Source organism: Hemibagrus wyckioides, linkage group LG15, assembly GCF_019097595.1.
Source record: "Hemibagrus wyckioides isolate EC202008001 linkage group LG15, SWU_Hwy_1.0, whole genome shotgun sequence".
Lineage (NCBI taxonomy): Eukaryota > Metazoa > Chordata > Actinopteri > Siluriformes > Bagridae > Hemibagrus > Hemibagrus wyckioides.
In genome coordinates, this window is record NC_080724.1 from 6,322,125 (window position 1) to 6,343,837 (window position 21,713).

A 21,713-nucleotide genomic window follows, 5' to 3' on the forward strand; every position below is an offset into this window, starting at 1 on the left:
AGTGACACTTAATATAAACATTATTTCAATAATTTATTTAGCAAAAATAAAATGTACACATTTTTTATTTATTCCTGAAATAAAGCCTGTACAATTTAAGCCTGTTACTCAAGGTTAACCTTGATGGAGTTTCAGTATAGTATGTCTTCCTTATCGCAGATCATTGGTACAAAATGTTTGAGTGCAGATATATAAACCAAACACAAGTTGTCCAAAGAGGTCAGTACTTGTAAGGCATTAGAGGACAAAGCTGCACTGATTACAGCGATATGAGAATGCCTTTATACAGAGTCATCTCCAGTCATCAAGCCCAATTCAGGTCATCATGGATTCTTCTACAGGCATATAACTCCTCCAATATGTGGCTGGACTTGAAAGGAACAGCTCATGTGAGTGTGAATGTTTAATGCTCTATGGCTCTGGAAAGCTGTGTCAGTTTCTTCTGATTATCAATCACTTTAAGGTTCTGGATGTAGTGTCTTATGTGGGTCACACCACGCAAAGTCAGTGACTGCTCTGAATCTGAATGAGGATAAAGACAAAAGATTAAAATAAACATAAAATGTATGTGTGCTAATATGGCCTCTAATGTAACCTCACCACAGGATCTTAGTGTAGATTAGCTTACATGTAGATAATCGCATAGCAGGAGACTCCAAGAACATTCTTTCTGTGAAGCCCTTCTGGGGGGATGAAGGCACTGTACAAATGTGACAAAAGTAAAGTTTCTCATACATTTTAAGAATACTCGATATATATAAACATCTACATGATGCTCTGTAGTACGTCAGAGGATTAACATTAACATTACCATAAGGTTGGCTTCTACAATCCCGAACTATCTTCATTGTCTTGGCAATCATCCGCTGTGGATTTGAGGCAGAAATATTTTGTTTGAAAACAATAAATTCTTTGGAAACAATAAATACAATTAATTAATTTTTGAAAATCCTGAAAAATCCCAGAAAAGGTCTAGGCTCTCACCATTTTCTCAAAGTTAACCAGATTTTCAGTGTAATTCCTGTTGCCCTCATGGATAAATGTCATATCTGATAGAGCACAATACAGTTAGATCAATGGTGTATTTCAGAGGTGTCAAAATCATTTTAGGTTATTGAGCACATTACAATTGGGCCAGAACTATGTTCCACACATTGTATAATGCTAAATAACGTGTACACTCTTCCACTAGATTTTGAAACATGGCTGTGGGGATTTGTTCCCATTCAACCACAACCGCATAACTGAGGTCAGGTTTACTAGAACACAGAGAAGAATGTCGATTTGAAATCGGTTGGTAAGCCAGAGTAGAAACTTTGTCTGGTTTCTCCTTGTCTGTAGGCTGGACTTTAGATACCCTTGGTGTAACTGATTATTATTATTATAAATTATGAAATTATTGGCTGCTACAGGTGGTCAGTACCTTTGAGTAGCAGAGGCATGAAGGGAATGTATGGTGGGTTGAGTTTGGCCACAGCTAATCTGTATGCTCTGTGATTGTGTGATGGATCCTGCACACAAGAACAGAAGGAGTCAAAAAGAATCATGCAGCTTTCTTCTAAATATGATTTCTTTGTATAGCATCCCAGTGCTACACTTACCAGTAATCTCTCATAAGCACAGTAGATCCTTTTGGTTTTGCTTGGCAGTCTCTGTTAAAAATCAAGAATTATACAATACTTCATGAGAACATATGGTTTATCTAAATTCCACATAAACATTTTAATGATTGCATTAAAATTTCATGGACTTAGAAAGTAATAAAATATAATTTAGTATGCTATCATTAGAAAATAATCAACAAGGTGGTGGGATGATGCCAAGCAGAGCTACTTTCACCATACCAAAGTTGACTGTTTTCCAACAACTGAATGGCCCAAAATGCCACAGTAATTTGCCAACAGTGAGGATTTTAAATGTATTAATGTGTTGTTACATTTAATGTTGTGGAAAGATCCATGAGAAAGGAAGTTATCACCTACATACAGTTGTGCTAAAAAGTTTGCATACCCTGAAAGAAATTGTTAAACTTTGCCATTTATTTGGAAAATATGACTGATAATGCAAAAGATTTTTTTCTTATTTAAGGATAGTGGTCATATGAAGTCATTCATTATCACATACATAACATATTACATAATTGTTTGACTCGTTTTTAAAACCTAATGATAACTGAAATCACCCAAACCACCCTGATCAAAAGTTTACATATCCTTGAATGTTTGGCCACATTATAAACACACAGATTAACACACAGAGGTTTAAATAGCTATTAGATGGAAGTTTCCACACCTGTGACTCATTGTAATTGTAATTAGTGTCTGTGGATAAACAGTCAGTGAGTTTCTCAGCTCATGAGGTGATGCACTGACTTGGCTGGATATTGCACCATGAAAAAAACAAACAAAAAAAACTGCTAATGGACCTGTGTAATAAAGTAGTTTGAACTTTATAAAGCAGGAAAAGGATATAAAAAGATATCGCAACACTTGAAAATGCCAGTCAGTACTGTTCAAACTCTGATAAAGAGGTGGAAAATAAGAGGTTCTGTGGATACTAAGCAACGTTCAGGTAGACCAAGAAAGATTTCACCCACTACTGCCAGAAGAATTGTTCAGAGTAGTGGTGTTTCAAGGAGCACGAAAAGGAGGTACTTGAACTTGAGGCATTTTGCCAAGAAGAATGGGCAGCTATACTACCTGAGGCCTCATGCACAATTATTACAAATGACTGCATGCCATCATTGATGCTAAAGGGGGCAATACACGATATTAAGAACTAAAGGTATGCAAACTTTTGAACAGGGATTATTTCCTCATTTTTTTTATTGTCATGTTTTGTTTGTTCCATTCTGTTATGAATGTTCATATTACATATGAACATGAGTCCTATAAGAAATAAAATACATTTGTTTTGCCTTCTCACTCATGTTTTCTTTAAAAAAATGGTACACATCTTGCAAATTCTCCCAAGGTATGCCAACTTTCGAGCACAACTGTATATAAACCGTCATCCCAAAGCAGCTGGAAGTGTTAAATAAACATCTCCTTACAGTAGTCTTCATCATATCAGCTATTTTATGATTTGTTAAATAACAAGGCATTTTTTATTAGCCTTACATTATTGAGGAGAGCGCACAAAATTCTCAGTGAATGAGTTGTTAATGTTGAACTAACTAATTAGAACAAGTGCATAAAAACATGCAGTTTGAAATACAGTCTGCACATCTGTCAAAGCTGCTGTTATTAAAAATTACTTAATACCTACTGACAATAAAATTTAAGTGTTGTGGTTGTCAGGAACAGCTGGACAGTTCCCTGCCGGCCCTGGGGAGGGCGCTGGCAGGTGAACCCTGGAAGCCTGCTTCTTTGTGTGTCTTTCGTGTTAAGCCTTTCCTATTGTTCTAGTCCTGATTGTGTCACCTGTATCCCATTAGCCCTAATGTCTATCCCTATAGGGATAATAAAATCAATCCCTGTGTTTGTGTCCTTGTCCATGATTGTTACCTGTACCGTGGTTTCTGTTTGTTAAGTTCCATGCCCAAGTTAAGCTCTAGGTTTTGTTCTCATTTTGTTTTGTAAACCACGCCATGTCTTGTGTAATGTTGGATTCTCTATGTCATGTCTTAAATGTAATAAAAGCAGCGCTTCGCTGAATCCTGCGAATGGGTCTCATTCCACCGTGTGCACACGCCACGGGCGTCCGGGTTCGAGCCCCGCATAGGGCGGGGGTCCCAGACGTTACAGTGGTATAACTGCTGTGAAACAGTATGTAAATCTGTTAAATACTGTAAAAATAGTAAGGTGGAGTCCAGCAGAAATCGATCAGTTACATACTCACCTCCCATGTTTTATAGAGCCTCTGCACTGCACTGTTACTCAGGCCAAACATCACTGCAAAGAATAAATTAAGGTTTTTCTGCTCCTTCAACCTAGAGAAAAAAAAGGCACATGGCTTTTCACAGCCACAAAATAACATGCCTTCAGCCTTGGCAAACTAATGATTAACTCCTTACTGTCTTTTTTTCATATTAAAAAATAATATTCAGTAATGATGAATTATGAATATATATTATGAATTTTTATTTATTAAAATGTTCAATAATAGAAGAGTGAGAATGCAAGCCTTGATCAATATGATGGGTCCTGGGACTTAAGTATAAGTTGTAAAATGTTCTTGGTGACTTTCATTCAGAATTTCTCACTGCACGCATACAATACATCAAAAGTAGTGTGTAAACATTAATATAAGTGTAAAATGACCATAGTCAGGGGCAAATCTAACTTCCACTGCTCTAGGTTTTAGTGTTTTTTAATGGCTGGCTGATTTCCAGTGATGTTACACAGAAAATCTGGAAAAGGATTAGCTCTATGCAAAATACAAGAAATATGATGTAGTATAATATACTTAATTTAATAGTTAAGAGTTAAACACAATATAGCATGCTGTTATAGGGAATAATTAACAATGTAATGCTTCCCCCAATACTTAATATAAACCTGTGATTTGTATTATAGCTGACTACGGTCACGTGTCATGTCACGTATAATGATCACCATAATCCCTTATAACCAAAAAAGTGACTAGTTCAGTAACACTCACACAATTGCTATTTTTATGAACTTTTTGAGCAGCATGGATCTTTTCACTAGGTCCTCACACAAGCAGAGTTCAGTCACCACCCAGTACTGCACTTCATTGAAATGTCGCACAAATCGCTCCAGATTAGCTGTGGTGGCTCCTTGAAATTTGTGCCGCCCAAAAATGTAGTAGAGAAGCTCTGCCTGTAGTGCAACATTGACAAGAATTTAGTTTATATAATTAAAATTGATACAGACATAAAGGATATGAAAAAAGACTTTTAGAAGAATACCAAACTTGTGTCTTTGTCCTTTTGTTCCTGTCTTGCTAAAAGAGAGATTTCTTACCAAACTGTACTTTCACACACAATTCCCAAGTCACTGTACTACAAAGTCGACAGTAATACAAGTAGTACAGTAGTACTTTCTACTACGGGTTGCAATAGTAACATTTAACAGTGGGTGGTGCAACTAGCATTCCGCTTTTGGTTACAAATCAGTTTTCTTGCTGCTAAAATTAAACATTCTAGTGGGAGAGCATTTGTATATAAAAATGTTTTTTGCTTTGTAAAAATTTGCTTTGCTGCTGTGTAAATAATACTTCAGTCACAGCAATGTGAACAACTTGAATAAGTAATACAGCCACACAAAAAACTTTTTTTCTCTGTGCCTGTCTTTAAACAGATATACTGTCTACTTTATTTGCTATGACCTCTTCTTTCTTCAAGTTTATAAAAGTGAAGCTAAACTGACCCTGTGATACAAAAGTGTTTGAGTTTAATGTTTATGCTCATGATTTACATAATAAGGTAACATACAGCGAATGCTGAAAAGCCTTTACCTCATGCATGCCCATGAAGAGTTCCCAGTTGTAGTTGCTGAGGTGGCTGGCAATGTCCTTAGAGCACATCTGCTCCAGGTAGTCAGCATTGCTCTGCTCTGGACCAAGTTGCTCTTTCAGAGGGGTCTGTCAACACACAAATATGACTTTTCTTGCTATGGTGCTTCAGTACAAGCGCTATTAGAACAATAATTCCTAATTAAATGTATATACCACCACTAACAGACCAACTGATCAATGTTGATTAACATGTTGATTCATACTGGCCATTGATGTTCTTAATTAGGCATATTTGACTTTTTGGTTAATTTGCTATTTGGTGAGTGTTTATTATGTGGCATTAAAAAAAAAACCCATTAGTTTATAGCCGAAGGTTACTGATGCTGCATTAATACTGAATTGCATGTTTTGTTCATGTTATCTAATGCTTTGTGTCAGTTAATGGGAACCTTTAAAAAGTGTTTCTTAGGTGAGAGGCACTCACCAGCTGCTCCACCTGAGACGCAGTGCACAAGAAGAGCCTCTCGTTCAGCCCCAGAGACGTGAAAATGGCTGTAGCATCCAGCTTGAGCTGAACCCTCTCTAAGAAACATACAGTCAAGCAAGTTTATACTTCTTATTGGAAACTTATTGGAAAAACCCTTCAGCTCATCACTGCACATTATATTACACTGCATCCTAGATTTACAGATCTATCCTGTGCAATATCAGACTGTACATCAAAAATTCATCCAGAAATCTTGCAATCCAGCGTCTCATCTCATACCTCCTGAAGAGTTAATTTTGACCAGCACATGGTCTTCAGTAGGTTCCACCAAAACATCCATAATGTCCTGCACTGAGCAGTTCACAGGCAGCATCATCGTCACAGATCTGTGGTCGGGTTTGAAAATCTCATACAAGACTGCAAATTTGTTAATAGGCAAATTACAGAGATGTCCCAATAATTATAAAAAAATGAATAATGTTTACTATTGTAAATTATTACTACTTTGATCTTTTGACAAATTCCATATGCAAAAATGTACTACTGTAATGATTAAACAAAGCATGACAAATCCTGCAATAATTAAAAAATGCAAAGAGGTTTGACCTTTGTCTTGAGCCCTGATAGAATGGCATTTGCCAAGAGGATCCTCATAAATGGCAAACCAATCAAATTTTTGATTCAACTGGAAAAAGGAAAATCAAACCAAAAAAAGTTAACCACTTTAACAATTAAATTCTTTAATGAGAATATTCAGATTTTCAGATATTCAGACATTTGACAGTTATTACTGTAAAATCTCAAGCAAGATAGATTGCAAAAGGTTCAGAGTAATTCAATAATGTTTTCTCTAGCTGTTGTTCTTCTCATGCCTGGAATAAGTGCAGTAAGAACTAGACAAGAGGCACACAAGAGGCATGCTCAAAATATTTAACAGGATTTGCTCCAGGCCTTATTTATATCAATGTTGAGCATATCTATATTTATTTATGTTAAGCTGTTGATATTTCCATTAGTTAGAGTGTTTGTCTGGCTACAAAGTTCTTACAAAGGTATGACTGGATTCTTATCTCTGTTTCGTTTTGTAAGAGATGTAATGGAACTCACCTTCAAAAGTGTTTGACATCCATTTTCTGGCCTGAAAGGAGAATGAGCATGACTGTAAAACTATAAATGTACAAGGTTATTGAATTTGTTGTATTATGAATAGCTAACTAGTAACACAGTGGATGCATAACTATATATGTTGGATGAAATAATATTTTGGTCAAAAGACAGGAAAAAAAGGTTGATGCTCCTGCTGTAAAGCTATGTACTAAAATATACTTTAATATTTAAATATATTTTAATAACTAAAATGCAGTGTATACTTTTAACAATCCCTGGCAATTTTCACTAAAGAACGGCAAAAAAATACAAAGTCAGTTTCATAAAGTGGTGCCAGCACTACTTACATAAACAAAGGCCCCATTTAATGTTAGTGTGTGTGCCTTTCTTACTTACACTCGGGTTGTTCTCCTATCCCTCAGCTGGTCTCTGAGCATACTTGAGAGTCTTGTGTCATCCATCATTGCTTCTTTGAGTTTCTGCCCTCCCACCCCATAATAAAAATCAGATTTATCCAGATAGAACTCTGTTTGAAAACAAATGATAACTCTTTGTCCTTCAGGCATTTGAACTAAAATACAGTGATTGACAAAACAAACCTCCAAGAAGTGGAAGGTCAAAGGGTCTTCCTTCAGCTGTGAGCCGTAGCTTGCCACCCACTGAGTCACTAATTTCACAATTTTTTGCTTGGTGTTTAGAGCATAAGCCGCTTTTTCCAGTTCAGAGCCTTCAGATGGCTCAGTTTGGTAGGTACATTAAAGGTTAAAGAAATTCCAGCTTATTCATTCACACAAAAGTTGTACATCTTGTGTATCTACAGTCATCAACACAGGCTGCAGGTCAAGGCAAGGATAGCTGCAATTAAAAACTGATTAAAACAAAATCAACAAAAAACTGAATTAACCAAATTATTAAAATGGTAGGCTAAAAACTATTGCGAAAAGAAGAGAATGAGTAAGAATAAGTAGCACACAAGTAAAAGCATTTAATTTTAGGAATCAAATGATTTTGTTTATGATATGGTACCAGTGAGAGGATATTGATGCTGCAGGGCATGGCAGAGCTGTACAGAGGGCATGAATACTTGGTGTGTGAGAAGAAAGTCACTAACACATGGATCTGCATAATCAGAGAACAAAAACATATGAACACACAGACACACACACACACATTTAATCTTCCATTTTCTATACATATACATACTGATTACAATTTATAAGGCTCCAGAGTAAAATTTTGATGTTTTATATCTAAGGAATAAAACATGATGGAATGTGGTATAGGAAAATGATCAAAATCAGGGTAGTCCAATGAAACCTGATACGAAGAAATTTATTATTTTCCTAGAATTTTCCTAGCACAGCATTTATCAACAATCACATATTGTATTTTATTAATAAATGACATTTTAGTTTCTTTTTAATTTTTCAATAAATCGTAATTACATCACAAATCTTTGCCATATCAGTGTTTATATATTTTTTTTAAATTTGTTCTGTAGTTTATATATACATATACAGCTATAATATACAGCTATAATATACAGCTATATGATAATTATATAGCTATATGCAGCTATATGATAATATACAGTATTAATTAATTATGTGATAAATAATAAGTGCATTAATATAAATCTGTGATTTGTATTATAGCTGTAGCAATATAGAATCAATCCTTGAATTTAAGAATTCAACAGCATTGTGATATACTGTATATTACTATACAATTGGAGTTGGACGTTTATTAGTTTAGGAGTACCAACTAAACTGACTTTTAAGTTGCTGATACCAGGAATATAAAAGTTATTGAAAGAAATGAAACACATGCAGGTACCACACCTAAGGGATCACAGCCATTGGTATCCAATTTAATTGTCTCCAAGACATGTTCAAGAATCTTCTCTGGTGTTCCTGACATCACTGTATACCTGAGAGGGAATTCAGTGTGGATATGAGATGAGAGGATGATCCACGTACAATTTTCAGTAATACCAAGAAAAGCTATCGTGTTGCATCCTGTTATTGGTTTGTTACATGTTCACAAAATCTCAAACACAAACGTCTCTAGAGTCTCTACACTTAATGGTGTGAAAAACAAAAAACAATTTTCAATTTCAATTCAATTTTGGTGAGCCTGCGCCCATGATAGCCTCAGATTCCTGTTCTTGCCTGATAGAAATGGAACCCAGTGGTCTTCTACTGGTATAGCAGCTGTTGTAGATGAACTGTTGTTTGTAAGTGTCAGTAGAAAATTTTTGGGCATGCAGAACAATAAGTATGGACAGAGTTATGTTTTACTTACTTGTTGCTGCTTCCTCCCTGGTGTGCCTCTTGGCTTGAGCTTTTCTCAAGGACAAGGACAACTTTCCTGTGTTCCTCCAAGCGCACCGTATTTGCCTCCACATCCTATAACGACATTAGCGTGTTTATTTTCAAAACACTGCAAGATACCCATTGGAAAAATTTAGCATTGCAGCACTTTTGCTGTTTACCTTGAGAATTCGAATAAAATCTTGCTTGTCTACTCTGAGAAAGTGACAGTTGTCTTCCCTCAGTATGATGGTGGCAGCACGAGGAGCATCATTCACCAAAGCAAGCTGGCCAAAGTCATCTCCTTCATGGAGGGTGTTCACTAAGCCCTGTGTAAGACAGACACACCAATCCAATACACCCACCCAGACACAAACACACACACACACACACACACACACACACACATACACATACACATGCACACACAATGTAAAATGTTTTAAACAATGTGGTGGTTAAATGAAATGGCCACCATACAAAAGGAGTTTGGAAAAAGTATTACTGTGACAAAGGTCCATCCTGATGAATTTACCTTGCCATGTGTGATAACATTAACAGACCCCTTCCAGATGATGTACCAGGAAGTGCCTTTGTCTCCCTGGCTGAACACTGAAATAGTAGCACACTGAGTAACAGGAACATCAGTGGTGTACTTTCACATATACACAAACCCATACTGTTACTTAAGAAAGTATGGCATGATGATATCTGTGGAAACAAAAAGAGCTAAAATACACACAACTCATTCAGTTATCAATATGCTTGGCTAACCAATTTAATACCCAGTGAAAGACTGTCTAATTCAAATAATATTTATGGTCTTCAGTTAATGAGGGTGAACTCTATAATAAGATGTAAGATTATGTTGCTTAATCAGCAGCAGCTAGATAGCATACACTTCCAAATCTACATGCAAGGTCCAGGTTTATCATACCCATAGTTGAGTAATAAAATAATATTAATCCATCAAGTAACATCTAAACATTATATGCCACTGAAGATTTCATGTTTTTTCTTGTATTTAAGCACAGCCTGCATCATCTTAATACAGTCAAGTATTTAGCACTATCCACTTCTCTTGCCCACTAGTGTTCAAATGTCAGCGTTTACACTCACATACTGTGCCTGCCTTGGCATATGACTCAAACATAAGCACTGCAGCCAGTTCTTTGCGCACCTAGAAGCATTAAGAGAGGGAGATAAGGAAACAGAGGTAGATGCATGGATGTGTTACAATGGCAGGAAGAAGCTGGAGAGAAAGTGCTCACTCACAGAAGTAGACAAATGGGCAACAGCCTTGACATGCAGCAGCTCTTCATAGATGACTTCCACATCCTCAGTTGTCCTTTGGCTTGGACTAACATTAAAAAACATTTATTACATAATAAAACTGCTATATGATAGTATGTCCAATGAACTTGGTTTTATATAATCATTGATCATATCCTTATGCTTGGCCATTTTTCCTGCTTCCAACATATTCCAACATACTTTATACATTTATAGATTACTACATTGTAAGAATATCATCGGTGTTATTCACTTAACTTATTTTTCCTTCATCATTTGTTCAGTCATCATATTATTATATTGATTCTTACCTTTTGCGGAGTTTCATATTCAGAAGAGCATCAGGACCCATCTGGACCAAGAACGACAGACCTTCTTGAAGCTCATCATCTTTGGAGTCCTTTTCACTGCTTGTGATATTCAGATCAAACTCGGTCTCCATAAATCGGTAAAACTGTGTGTCTTTGTCATAGAAGTTCAACTCTTGCTTCACTAAATGTAGATATGGGAAATTTTATGTTCAAAACATACTGGCTTCTTTTTAGGTTAAGAGTTATATGACTATAAGTTTTGCTTTATTTTCAACCAACATATAAATGAGTGAATACTGTAACTTAGTTACCATTTACAATAATTCCCTCATCCACTAACACTTGCCACATGCCAACTGCCTGACTCCGGGACTGGGCACAGTCATTCAGTTTCAAGAGCCAGTCAACAAGTTCCTTCCCACTGCAACACTGTCTGCATCACAGAAAAAATACATTTTAACGGAAGAAAAAAATTCTTTCTAAAAAAATTCAAGCTACTTAAAAGTCTTCAGATTAATCTAGATCAGACTAGACATGGGACACAGATTGTTCCAGTCAGTATAGCCCCTTCAAACTAGTACTTGGTAGAACCACCTTTTGCGGCAGTAACAGCTTTTAAGTCTGTGGGCTTATGTTTCTACCAGCTTTGCACAGCTGTTGACCATTCTTCACAGAAGAGTTATTCGGATATTGTTTATTGACTGCAATTTCAACGAGTGCCACAGATTCTTAATGGAATGCATATCTTCTGAAACCCAAATACACTATATTGCCAAAAGTATTCGCTCACCCATCCAAATAATCAGAATCAGGTGTTCCAATCACTTCCATGGCCACAGGTGTATAAAATCAAGCACCTAGGCATGCAGACTGTTTTTACAAACATTTGTGAAAGAATGGGTTGTTCTCAGGAGCTCAGTGAATTCCAGCGTGGAACTGTGATAGGATGCCACCTGTGCAACAAATCCAGTCGTGAAATTTCCTCACTCCTAAATATTCCACAGTCAACTGTCAGCTGTATTATAAGAACGTGGAAGTGTTTGGGAACGACAGCAACTCAGCCACGAAGTGGTAGTCCACGTAAACTGACGGAGTGGGGTCAGCGGATGCTGAGGGGCATAGTGCGAAGAGGTCGCCAACTTTCTGCAGAGTCAATCGCTACAGACCTCCAAACTTCATGTGGCCTTCAGATTAGCTCAAGAACAGTGCGCAGAGAGCTTCATGGAATGGGTTTCCATGGCCGAGCAGCTGCATCCAAGCCATACATCACCAAGTGCAATGCAAAGCGTCGGATGCAGTGGTGTAAAGCACGCCGCCACTGGACTCTAGAGCAGTGGAGACACGTTCTCTGGAGTGACGAATCGCGCTTCTCCATCTGGCAATCTGATGGACAAGTCTGGGTTTGGCGGTTGCCAGGAGAACGGTACTTGTCTGACTGCATTGTGCCAAGTGTAAAGTTTGGTGGAGGGGGGATTATGGTGTGGGGTTGTTTCAGGAGCTGGGCTTGGCCCCTTAGTTCCAGTGAAAGGAACTCTGAATGCTTCAGCATACCAAGACATTTTGGACAATTCCATGCTCCCAACTTTGTGGGAACAGTTTGGAGCTGGCCCCTTCCTCTTCCAACATGACTGTGCACCAGTGCACAAAGCAAGGTCCATAAAGACATGGATGACAGAGTCTGGTGTGGATGAACTTGACTGGCCTGCACAGAGTCCTGACCTCAACCCGATAGAACACCTTTGGGATGAATTAGAGCGGAGACTGAGAGCCAGGCCTTCTCATCCAACATCAGTGTGTGACCTCACAAATGTGCTTCTGGAAGAATGGTCAAAAATTCCCATAAACACACTCCTAAACCTTGTGGACAGCCTTCCCAGAAGAGTTGAAGCTGTTATAGCTGCAAAGGGTGGACCGACGTCATATTGAACCCTATGGATTAGGAATGGGATGTCGCTCAAGTTCATATGCGAGTCAAGGCAGGTGAGCGAATACTTTTGGCAATATACTGTATGTGAGTATCTCTATCACACACACACATGTCTCAGGCTATGTATGTAACCTGGAGGAACGGAAAGCCTTGTTAGGGTAAAAACTTTCAGGCTGACTCCAGGGGCTTAAAGGGGGCTTGTGATAGCCCTTCCAGGACCACAGAGTTTCAGAGCTGGGTGTTCACCTGATGGACTTGGCATATGAGGTGGCACCTGATGGGTTTGCAAAATTGCATCTGAATACACCAATTATATTAATAAATATTTCTAGGGAAATGTCTAAACCCAAAATATGGTGATGGAGGGGTAATGATTTAGTCATGCAACCATTGAGATGCTGTGGCAGGATTTCAGTAGAGCTGTGCATAAACAAATGTCCACAAACATCAATTGTCTAAAATGATTCTAAGGGCCAAAAATTGATCCAAAATTATATGAGACTTTTAAACTTCTACAAAAAATTTTTTACTTCAAAATGATTTGTTCCTGAAGGTGTTGCTAAACACAGAAGTGAAGGAGTATACAGTACTGTGCAAGACACAAGTACCATTTTAGTAAGTTAGTTATAGATTTTTATTTGATGACTTCTGCATTATTGAGTAAGTATATGAAGATATGTGAAATTTTATTAACAAACAAAATATGGCACACACTGTAGTTGTCATGGATACCTTGCACATTTCCCCACCAGACCACCAGAGGTTAACCCTGAACATTTTATTTGAACTCTCTTCAGTTCTGTTTTTATTTGCTCTATTCTATTTGCAGTTTTGTGTTGTTTGATTAGCTACCTGGTTTAAGCCTCATGTAAAGACATGAGGCTTAAACCAGGTAGCTAATCAAACAACACAAAACTGCAAATAGAATAGAGCAAATCTAGTCTAGTCATTTCCTGTCTAGCTTCTGTTTGATGTCAGTGTGTTTGTTGAGCATAGCCTAGATCCAGTTTTTGTGTATACCTTACTCTGGTACTTGTTTTCATAAGTTTGGGCTGTTGTTTCAGTTTCTCTATGTAGTAGTTCCTCTTGTACTGTAAATAAACCCATTCTGCATCCACCATCATTACCTCCATGTCACAGTGTTGCTAATGTTTTTCTGTGTTTATGTGCCCTTATCCACTTGTTTGTAACAGAAAACTTTAAGAGCTTCAAACAGATTATTTGTACCTGTAGGTCTTAAGGTGATGTTTCCTGTCTCTGATTAGACCTGGATTTCTTTCCATCAGTGCACTGTACAACACCCTAGCTGCCTTTAGGATCCGGTCAGACAAAAACTAAACAGAACATGAAAGAGAGAAAAAGAAATTCAGCATCCATTTTATATGTTTATAATGCAGTCAACTTTGTTTTGAAACAAAGTTTTAAAATTTCATATTGCAGAGAAGAGAGCACAGCCTTTACTAGTAACTTGTAGTTGAGCTTTTTGTTCTGTATAGGTGATGCTATGTACTAGATACATTGCTTTGCTTTTCCTTTTATTTTAAACTATGATCTGAGGAGAATAAACTAGACAATACTCAAGATGAGAATGAATCATACTGTGTATGTTTGCATGTCTTGTGTGGGTGTGAGAATGTGTCATGTTTCTCCTGTCTCTCATCTACAGAGGTTGATAAAAGTGTGGTTTAAAGCACACTGTATTGTGCTCTGGTGCATTTCCTTTCTCACATTTTCTGTTACATCACAATTGTCGTTTATAATTCCCTCTATACTTGTCACTTGTCTAGTCTTACCCTAGGTTCAGAAAGATTTCTTCGTTGGATCCTCTATTTACTCTCTATTCTCATATTACATGTATGTACACAACTAAAATGCTAAAATAGAATTGGACATTAAAATGATGATGAAATTGGTCTTCTTTATTTTTTACTATTTTTTTACACTATTTAAAAATTATAGAAAAGCTTCAGAGAAAATATAAATAAAAAAAAAAAATTTAAATATACATAATTACAGTGATTGAAAAACATTAATGTTTTTCAAAAAAAAAAATGTTTACCAACAATCCCACATGTATTATAGTAATAAAAAGACTCACACACTGAAAATATTAACTGTTAAGAAATACATAATGTATACATTTATAGGACGAATACTTGGCCCCTGGAATCCCCCTTTGAAAACACACACACACACTTGATTGATTGCTTGTTTATTTCTTGTAGCACAGTTTGCCAACGTTTGTGGTCCTAGTACTGAAGTACAGCATACAACAAAATTTTCCTCACTATTCTCGCCTTCTCTCGGACGTCTTGGTCAGTCACTTATGATGATTTAACTGGTTTCTGACCTTAGAGGGATTGATTGACCTAACGTTACTCAGTCTAAAGGGAAGCTATCTGTACTTCACATGCAGTAATAACAACATTTAAAACAGACACAAACCTATAAATGTAGCCATTACTAAATAAACTTACTACTCTTAACATGGCAAATACCAAAACCACCTAGATAAACTGCAACTACACAAGAACAGCTATTTTATTTTTATCTCCATGTAAATGGTATATTACAATAATTCACTAAAATGTGTTAACATTTATCACAAAAGCTGTGAGCTATATTAAGTAAATTAATAACTTTATGGGAAGGTTTTCATTTCATTTGATCCCTTTCCCACTTACCATCTCTAGTCTGACTTTCCCCATCAGGCCATTAATCTCAAGCTACCAAATATTCCCACTGCCCATAGGCTTTTTAGACTTTATGTCTACAGACCCATGTAAATCTAACTTCTGTCCTCTGGGTTCCATAGCCCATTCCCCTAGAGGGCAAATATGGAATGATAAAGTTATACAGAAGGTCATGGTTATTCTCATCCATTTTCCCAGGACTTCTGATTACCTCAGCTGAGCACACTGCAGTATGTACAGTAAGATATTCACACTACTTTGTCTTGCTCTAATGTTTTTTTCCCAGATTTTATTTCTAAACTAGACATGTCAGCTATTGTTAAACAGACATACAAAACTAAGTACCATCAGAGAGAAACATTATACTAATAGCATGTTTCTAACATATACCTAAAGAATGTGGCAGGATATTTTTATAGTGAAGAACAATCCTGTAACCTCCTTACTGCTCTTTCATTAAAGCACACTCTTCTCCACCCACAGTCTACACAAGGAAACACTGCAGGAAGAACAACTCCAAGCAAAACACTCAGTCTGTTGAATTTCACAGGAAAACTGCTGTAAAACTCCACACCTAAGGCCTACGCTGTTCTATGTTTGTCTTGCTTTTGGGATGTATTAACTCCCCACCGCCCAGCAGTCAAGCCCCGCACCCCACACGCCTGCTGTATATATGGTCTATAACAGGAAGGCTCATATTTTCTAGAAAATCAGGTAACATTTAGCCCAGTTTGTACATTAAAGTGTTGTGCTGTGGATGATGTTCATAAAATATATAAAGAGCTTGTGTGTTTACTTCAGGAATCAATCCTGTGGTAGAATTAAAGTAGCATAAATCAGTTAAAAGACATTGAGTTCTACGTCTCTGCTCTCTTATCAAGGCTAGTGCTCTCCTTTTACAGCACCGCTTGAAGGGCCACCGATAAGAACAATAATGCATACATTAGAGTGAGTGTAGGGTGGGGAACATTGGCAGGAAGGTTTTTTGGCTAGGAGTAAAAATCATTTTTAACACAACAACTTCATACAGGATCACGTAAGACCCACTTTAATATGAATTTTCTTAGGAACAACAGTAGCCACATATTATTTATGTTTCTAAAAGTTTCATTTATTTTGTTTATTAGGGTACAACATCTGATTTTTTTAAGATCATGATTTTGTGATACTGATGGATTAGAAATGTTTAATTTTTAATTTACTGATATTTTAGTGCTCAGATAAGACTTTAGCAGTAACTTAGCTCTCAGCCAGTTTTAAAAGTTATAGGGTATCCACTAAAAACAAGCTTAATTGCTTATGTTTTTTTTTTTAACATTGCTTTTACAAAATTGAGGATTTTATACAGAGGGTCTTCAGGTGCAATAATGATACTACATTTTATTTCTAATGCACATTATTTCTATCTTATTTCTTCACACTATGTATTGTCACATGACTACAAACTATGTCACATGATTCAGACACATGCTCAGTGTCCTGGATTTCATACCTCCCAACCACATGCTCCCCTTGACACAACCCAGACATTCAAACAATCTTTGGAAATTCTCATACCTAGCCAGTTCTGGTGACATTACTAATCCTTTGTTCTAGTGTGTGTGTATTGCCAGTTATGACCTTGTTTTCATGTTTGCCCTAGGCTGGACTAGACTGATTGCTGATTGCCTGTCTCTTTGACTGTACTACTGGAATTGTGTTTTGGAGTAACTACCAGATTTGTACAAAATAAACCTTTACTTGCAACCTACGCTATTTACATGGCATCAATAGGTAGGTAAAATTGTACTGCACACTGTAATGTATGGACTCAATAACACTGTTTTATACATTCATAAATATAACTCTACCCTCAGAGTCTTCAGGACAGAGGACACTTTGTAAATTCTATAGAATTTGTGCACACTAGATTTTCAAGACTTTTCATACCTGCTTCATAGGGTCCTGTGTGTCCAAGGCCTCAGATAGTGGTGTCTATGAGGGAATACAGTAAAGAATATAATGAATACATAAAGAACTGTACAGACAAGCTATAAGTCATAAATATGTATTCTTAAACTTAATCTTGCACTTAAGTGTGATAAGGATAACACAGTCAGGAAATAAGACCCTGTCATGCATCTGAAGTTCAATACAACACAATTATTATCAGCTGCTTCACAGACAGAGAAAGTGAGAAACAGGTAGACATGTATGAATACTTTGAGTTGTTCTCTTGCCAAATAGCATTAGAACAAGTTTAACAAGTTGCCAAAATGTTTGTGGTATGAAAAACATTAGTCAGCAGCATAAATGTTAAACTTTGGATGAAAACTTTGTTTTCAAGGTGATAACATTACAGCACATGAAATATTGACTTCAATGTTCAATGTATAAAATTCCAAAAACAGATGCATGCAAAAATCCAACTGCAAACAGAAAATGGACATGTTCTCGTTTAAAGTCCATTTCAAAATAAAAAAAAAGCGTTTTCAATGGCTGTAACGTGTCACATACTTGAAAGTGTATTAAGTCAAAAGCTAAACACACTGTGCTGTATCTGATTAATCCTAATGTAATTGTTCTTGTTATCATTCTTGTTAGTCATTAGGCATGTAGGCTTCCAAATCATTCTTTTAAGTATTTGGTAATGAGATTTATCTATATCATTAAGTAATTATTGGTATTGATTGCTAGAATAAAATTACAACAAACTTGTACTTGAAATAGGAAGGCTGATATTGATGTCCCAATAATAATAATAATAATAATAATAATAATAATAATAATTATTATTATTATTATTATTATTATTATTATTATTATTATTATTATAAAAAGAAGAAGAGCAATAAGAATGGGAATAAAAACTCAAGCTTAGCTGACAGGCACAAAATACCTTGCCACTTTATCTAAGCTGAGTACATTCGTTAAAATACCTGTGAAGCACACTTCCACTTTTGCTGGCAAGACCTGTTTATAACCCTTCGTTTACAGCCTGCAGGTCAGGTGTTGCATAGTATCACAATATCTGAAATGTTGCAATGTTAAAGTGACAAAGGAGGTCCATATTTTACCACAAAGGACTGTTTCTGTATCAAACTTTCTATCGTATTATATGGGTCTTTTGAAAACAGACAAACCTAAGTGAGATAGTAACTACTTCAAAAGAGCAAAACCAACAGATCTGGCTGAATTTAATTAATAATAGGCTAAATGAGGTGCAAATGTCCAGTCCTGACAAAACAGAGGAATGGTAATGAGTACTGGCAGTGTTGCAGTGTTGAGGTTATTGGCATCCTGGGTCTTCAACATCTTGAACATTCAAGGCGACTGTGACAATAAACAATAAGCTATAAATAGGAGTTTCTTAATACTTTTGGCCAGGCAACACACACACACACACACCCTTGCAAAGACAATGGAAAACACTGTGTTTCTAAACCGGGCCTGGCTGTTTGGTTTTGGGTCATATGCAGTATCTGGCTGATGTGCTGTAAGACACTGGTCACTCTCACAGCAAGCTCTTTATCAACAACCAGTAAACAAACAAACAAATTCAATAAAACAGCTAAAATGTAGTTAAATGGAGTTGCATTTAAGCTACATAAAACCTAAAATCCATTGCATACAAAACCATTTTTATTGCAGAGTGAACTACGTTATATTACATTGCATTACATTACACTAGACATATACGCACCCAGCTGATGCCCCTGATAGCCGCTTTCTCCACAGAATAGCGATCAGGAAACACTTGGTAATTGTAAGTCCGAAAGAGATGCATTTTTTTTTACACGGATTCAAGATCTGAATTTTGGGTGACAAAATCTGCAGGTGGATCACATCCTAAAGCGAGCTATTATGATAGAATCCGATACACTCTCATTCTCCCTGCTCCCCAGCGGAGGTTACACAGAGCGGAGAAAATCATCTCGTTTCCTGAAGCCTTGGTCCTGCACGCCGCTGCCACCTGACGCTCCTCCCGCGGGTCTATGTGCCTGTGTTCGTGTACAAGCCAACGCTCTAACTGTGCAAATACCAAGTGGATCAGCCCACTCATTCCTAACCTCCTCTACAGGAACAGACACTCCCACATGTCCACTTGTAACGTTAAAAACCCTGTCAACAACAACCAATCCTGGATCTGATAGTAAAAACGAAAAAGAAATAACGTTACAGATCATTCAAGATCTATTAAATAGAGTTTTACCTAGTGCGTTTGCAAGGCATGTGGTTTTCTATTCTGATTTGCACTTTCTAGTAGTTGTCATCAAAATGAGACAATTGAAGATGACAGAAACAAATCACCCAGTCTTCAATTGTCAAGTTTGGGTGCATCTGTGCCAATGATAGCCTCAGATTCTTGTTCTTGGCTGAAGGAGTAAAACCTGGTGTAGTCTTCTGCTTTTGTAGCTCATCCACCTCACCTTGGTTGTGCTGTGCATACTCAGATGCTTTTCTGTTTACCACAGTTGTAAAGAGTGCTTTTGAGTTGCAATAGACTTCTTGTCAGCCCCGTCCAGTCTGGCCATTCTTCTCTGTTCTCTCTTATCAACAAGCTATTTGACCCTGCTGACCTGCAATTCACAGGATTTTTTTTTATTTATTTAAAACTTTAGAGACTCTAGTGTGAAAGTCTTAGGAGATCAGAAGTTTTTGGAATACTCAGACCAGCCCATCTGGTACTAACAAACATGCCATGTATAAAGTCACAGAGATCACACTTTTTCCCCATTCTGATGTTTGACGTGAACATTAACTGAAATTCTTGACCTGTATCTTTATGATATTATGCATTGTGCTGCTGCCACCTGATTAGCTGATTGGATGGTTGTATCAATGTCCAGAGGTACATGCCTTCCTATTAAAGTGGATGGTGGGTGCATGTCTTGCAAATATTGATAGTGATGCAGTGGATCTTATCCGTAAAATTGGAACACACCCAGTGGTTAAAATTTAGTACATACTTAAACTCTGTTTTTTAAGCTATAGAAAAAATCTGTTTCATTTAAAGCAGCTTGATAATATATTAATATAGTGTGATGAAGAGTCTCACAATCCAGTTCTGTTAATTGTTTTGCCTCTTTGAGCGTTCCCCCCCCCCTTTTTTTGCATGTCTCTTATCTGAACCTTGCAGCGGCCTGAATAAACCTCAGATAGGTTGGGGGAATGGGGCGTGGGCATTTAAGAGGGTTGCCTCGATCTTTGTTGCCTCATGAAAATGTTTAAGTATGAAGGTAATAATGGAATAAACATGAAGTGCATAAACATAAAAAGACTACAGCCCACTACTCACATCTCCACAAAGCTTTTTCTCCATGTGCAGACTTTGCCAAAGTACCACTAAGAAGAGTGATTTGCCAGTGAGAAAAGTGCAGCAATTTAAAAGGCCAAAAAAATTTGTGCCTAAGTGGTGTGACATAGTGTGTTTAATTCCTATAAGTCTCTTGTAGGTCATGTATAACTAGTTTACCTTGTCAGGTGTTGTCCTCCTAAATTGGTGCAGTGCAGGCATTATGAGTGTTTCTCCAGAAGACATACCTGCAAAGGATGCTGGAAGAAACAGTAAAAAAGAGAAGAGAGAAATAATTTTTAAAAATAGACCAATAAGTTCCCATTAATGGCTGATGTATATCAGTGTCAGCTTCACCCTGCATGGCATTTTAATGAATGCTTTTCAGTAATCACTGAGGAGTGATGATCACAGTGTCAGTTTGACTGTAACAGTATCTTTGATATGTCTCACTGACTCCAGTTTTCACTTCTCTCTCTTGCTTTGCTCTATCCACATAAAATGTCTTGTTTGAGGAGATGAGCATGGCAAATGCACACAAATTCTCCAGTCTGGCAAACAGAACTTTTGTTGAGATGTGCAAGGTGACAAAACAAGTGCATGAAAATAAAAAACAATATGAAATGATATAAAACAAATAAATGGCAGGTTCTCACAGCAGGCTATTGTAATCAAATTGAACAGTATTTTTTTAAATTATTAATTGATTAGATTAGGTTTTTGGAGTTTGGAGTCATGACTTTATCCAATATTCATAAATGTTCTTCTTTGATTTATGCCATAACTTTGTTCTTTCAAATTGGTCTGCAGGTTATAATATCAGTTAAACAGGTTATAGCTTAGACATAAAAATGAGCAACATCCCAGAAGACTCCAAAATAAGAGTT

At 36.9% G+C, this 21,713-nt stretch overlaps 1 protein-coding gene across 1 annotated transcript; it reads right to left on the reverse strand.

Moving 5' to 3' along the window:
• Window positions 1–14: 14 nt before the first annotated feature.
• On the reverse strand, window positions 15–19,568 carry rapgef3 (Rap guanine nucleotide exchange factor (GEF) 3). The gene is made up of 27 exons (XM_058410819.1): window positions 19,234–19,568; window positions 17,481–17,525; window positions 14,086–14,192; window positions 11,243–11,364; window positions 10,932–11,112; window positions 10,603–10,687; window positions 10,447–10,507; window positions 9,863–9,939; window positions 9,510–9,656; window positions 9,320–9,423; window positions 8,857–8,945; window positions 8,056–8,134; window positions 7,615–7,765; window positions 7,412–7,494; window positions 7,016–7,046; window positions 6,515–6,593; window positions 6,188–6,325; window positions 5,906–6,003; window positions 5,422–5,547; window positions 4,603–4,784; window positions 3,841–3,931; window positions 1,602–1,652; window positions 1,424–1,511; window positions 985–1,049; window positions 812–866; window positions 629–700; window positions 15–522 (listed from the first exon to the last, which is right to left on the reverse strand). The coding sequence occupies exons 1-27, from the start codon at window positions 19,315–19,317 to the stop codon at window positions 404–406; spliced, it is 2,610 nt and encodes an 869-aa protein (XP_058266802.1). The 5' UTR covers window positions 19,318–19,568; the 3' UTR covers window positions 15–403.
• Window positions 19,569–21,713: the final 2,145 nt, after the last annotated feature.

Coding starts and splice junctions, on each gene's coding strand:
- rapgef3 (XM_058410819.1), bottom strand. CDS start 19,317: ATGCATCTCTTTCGGACTTACAATTACCAAGTGTTTCCTGATCGCTAT. Junction 9,424..9,509: donor ATTTTATTCGAATTCTCAAG/GTAAACAGCAAA, acceptor ATGTCGTTATAG/GATGTGGAGGCAAATACGGT. Junction 867..984: donor TGGTTAACTTTGAGAAAATG/GTGAGAGCCTAG, acceptor TCAAATCCACAG/CGGATGATTGCCAAGACAAT.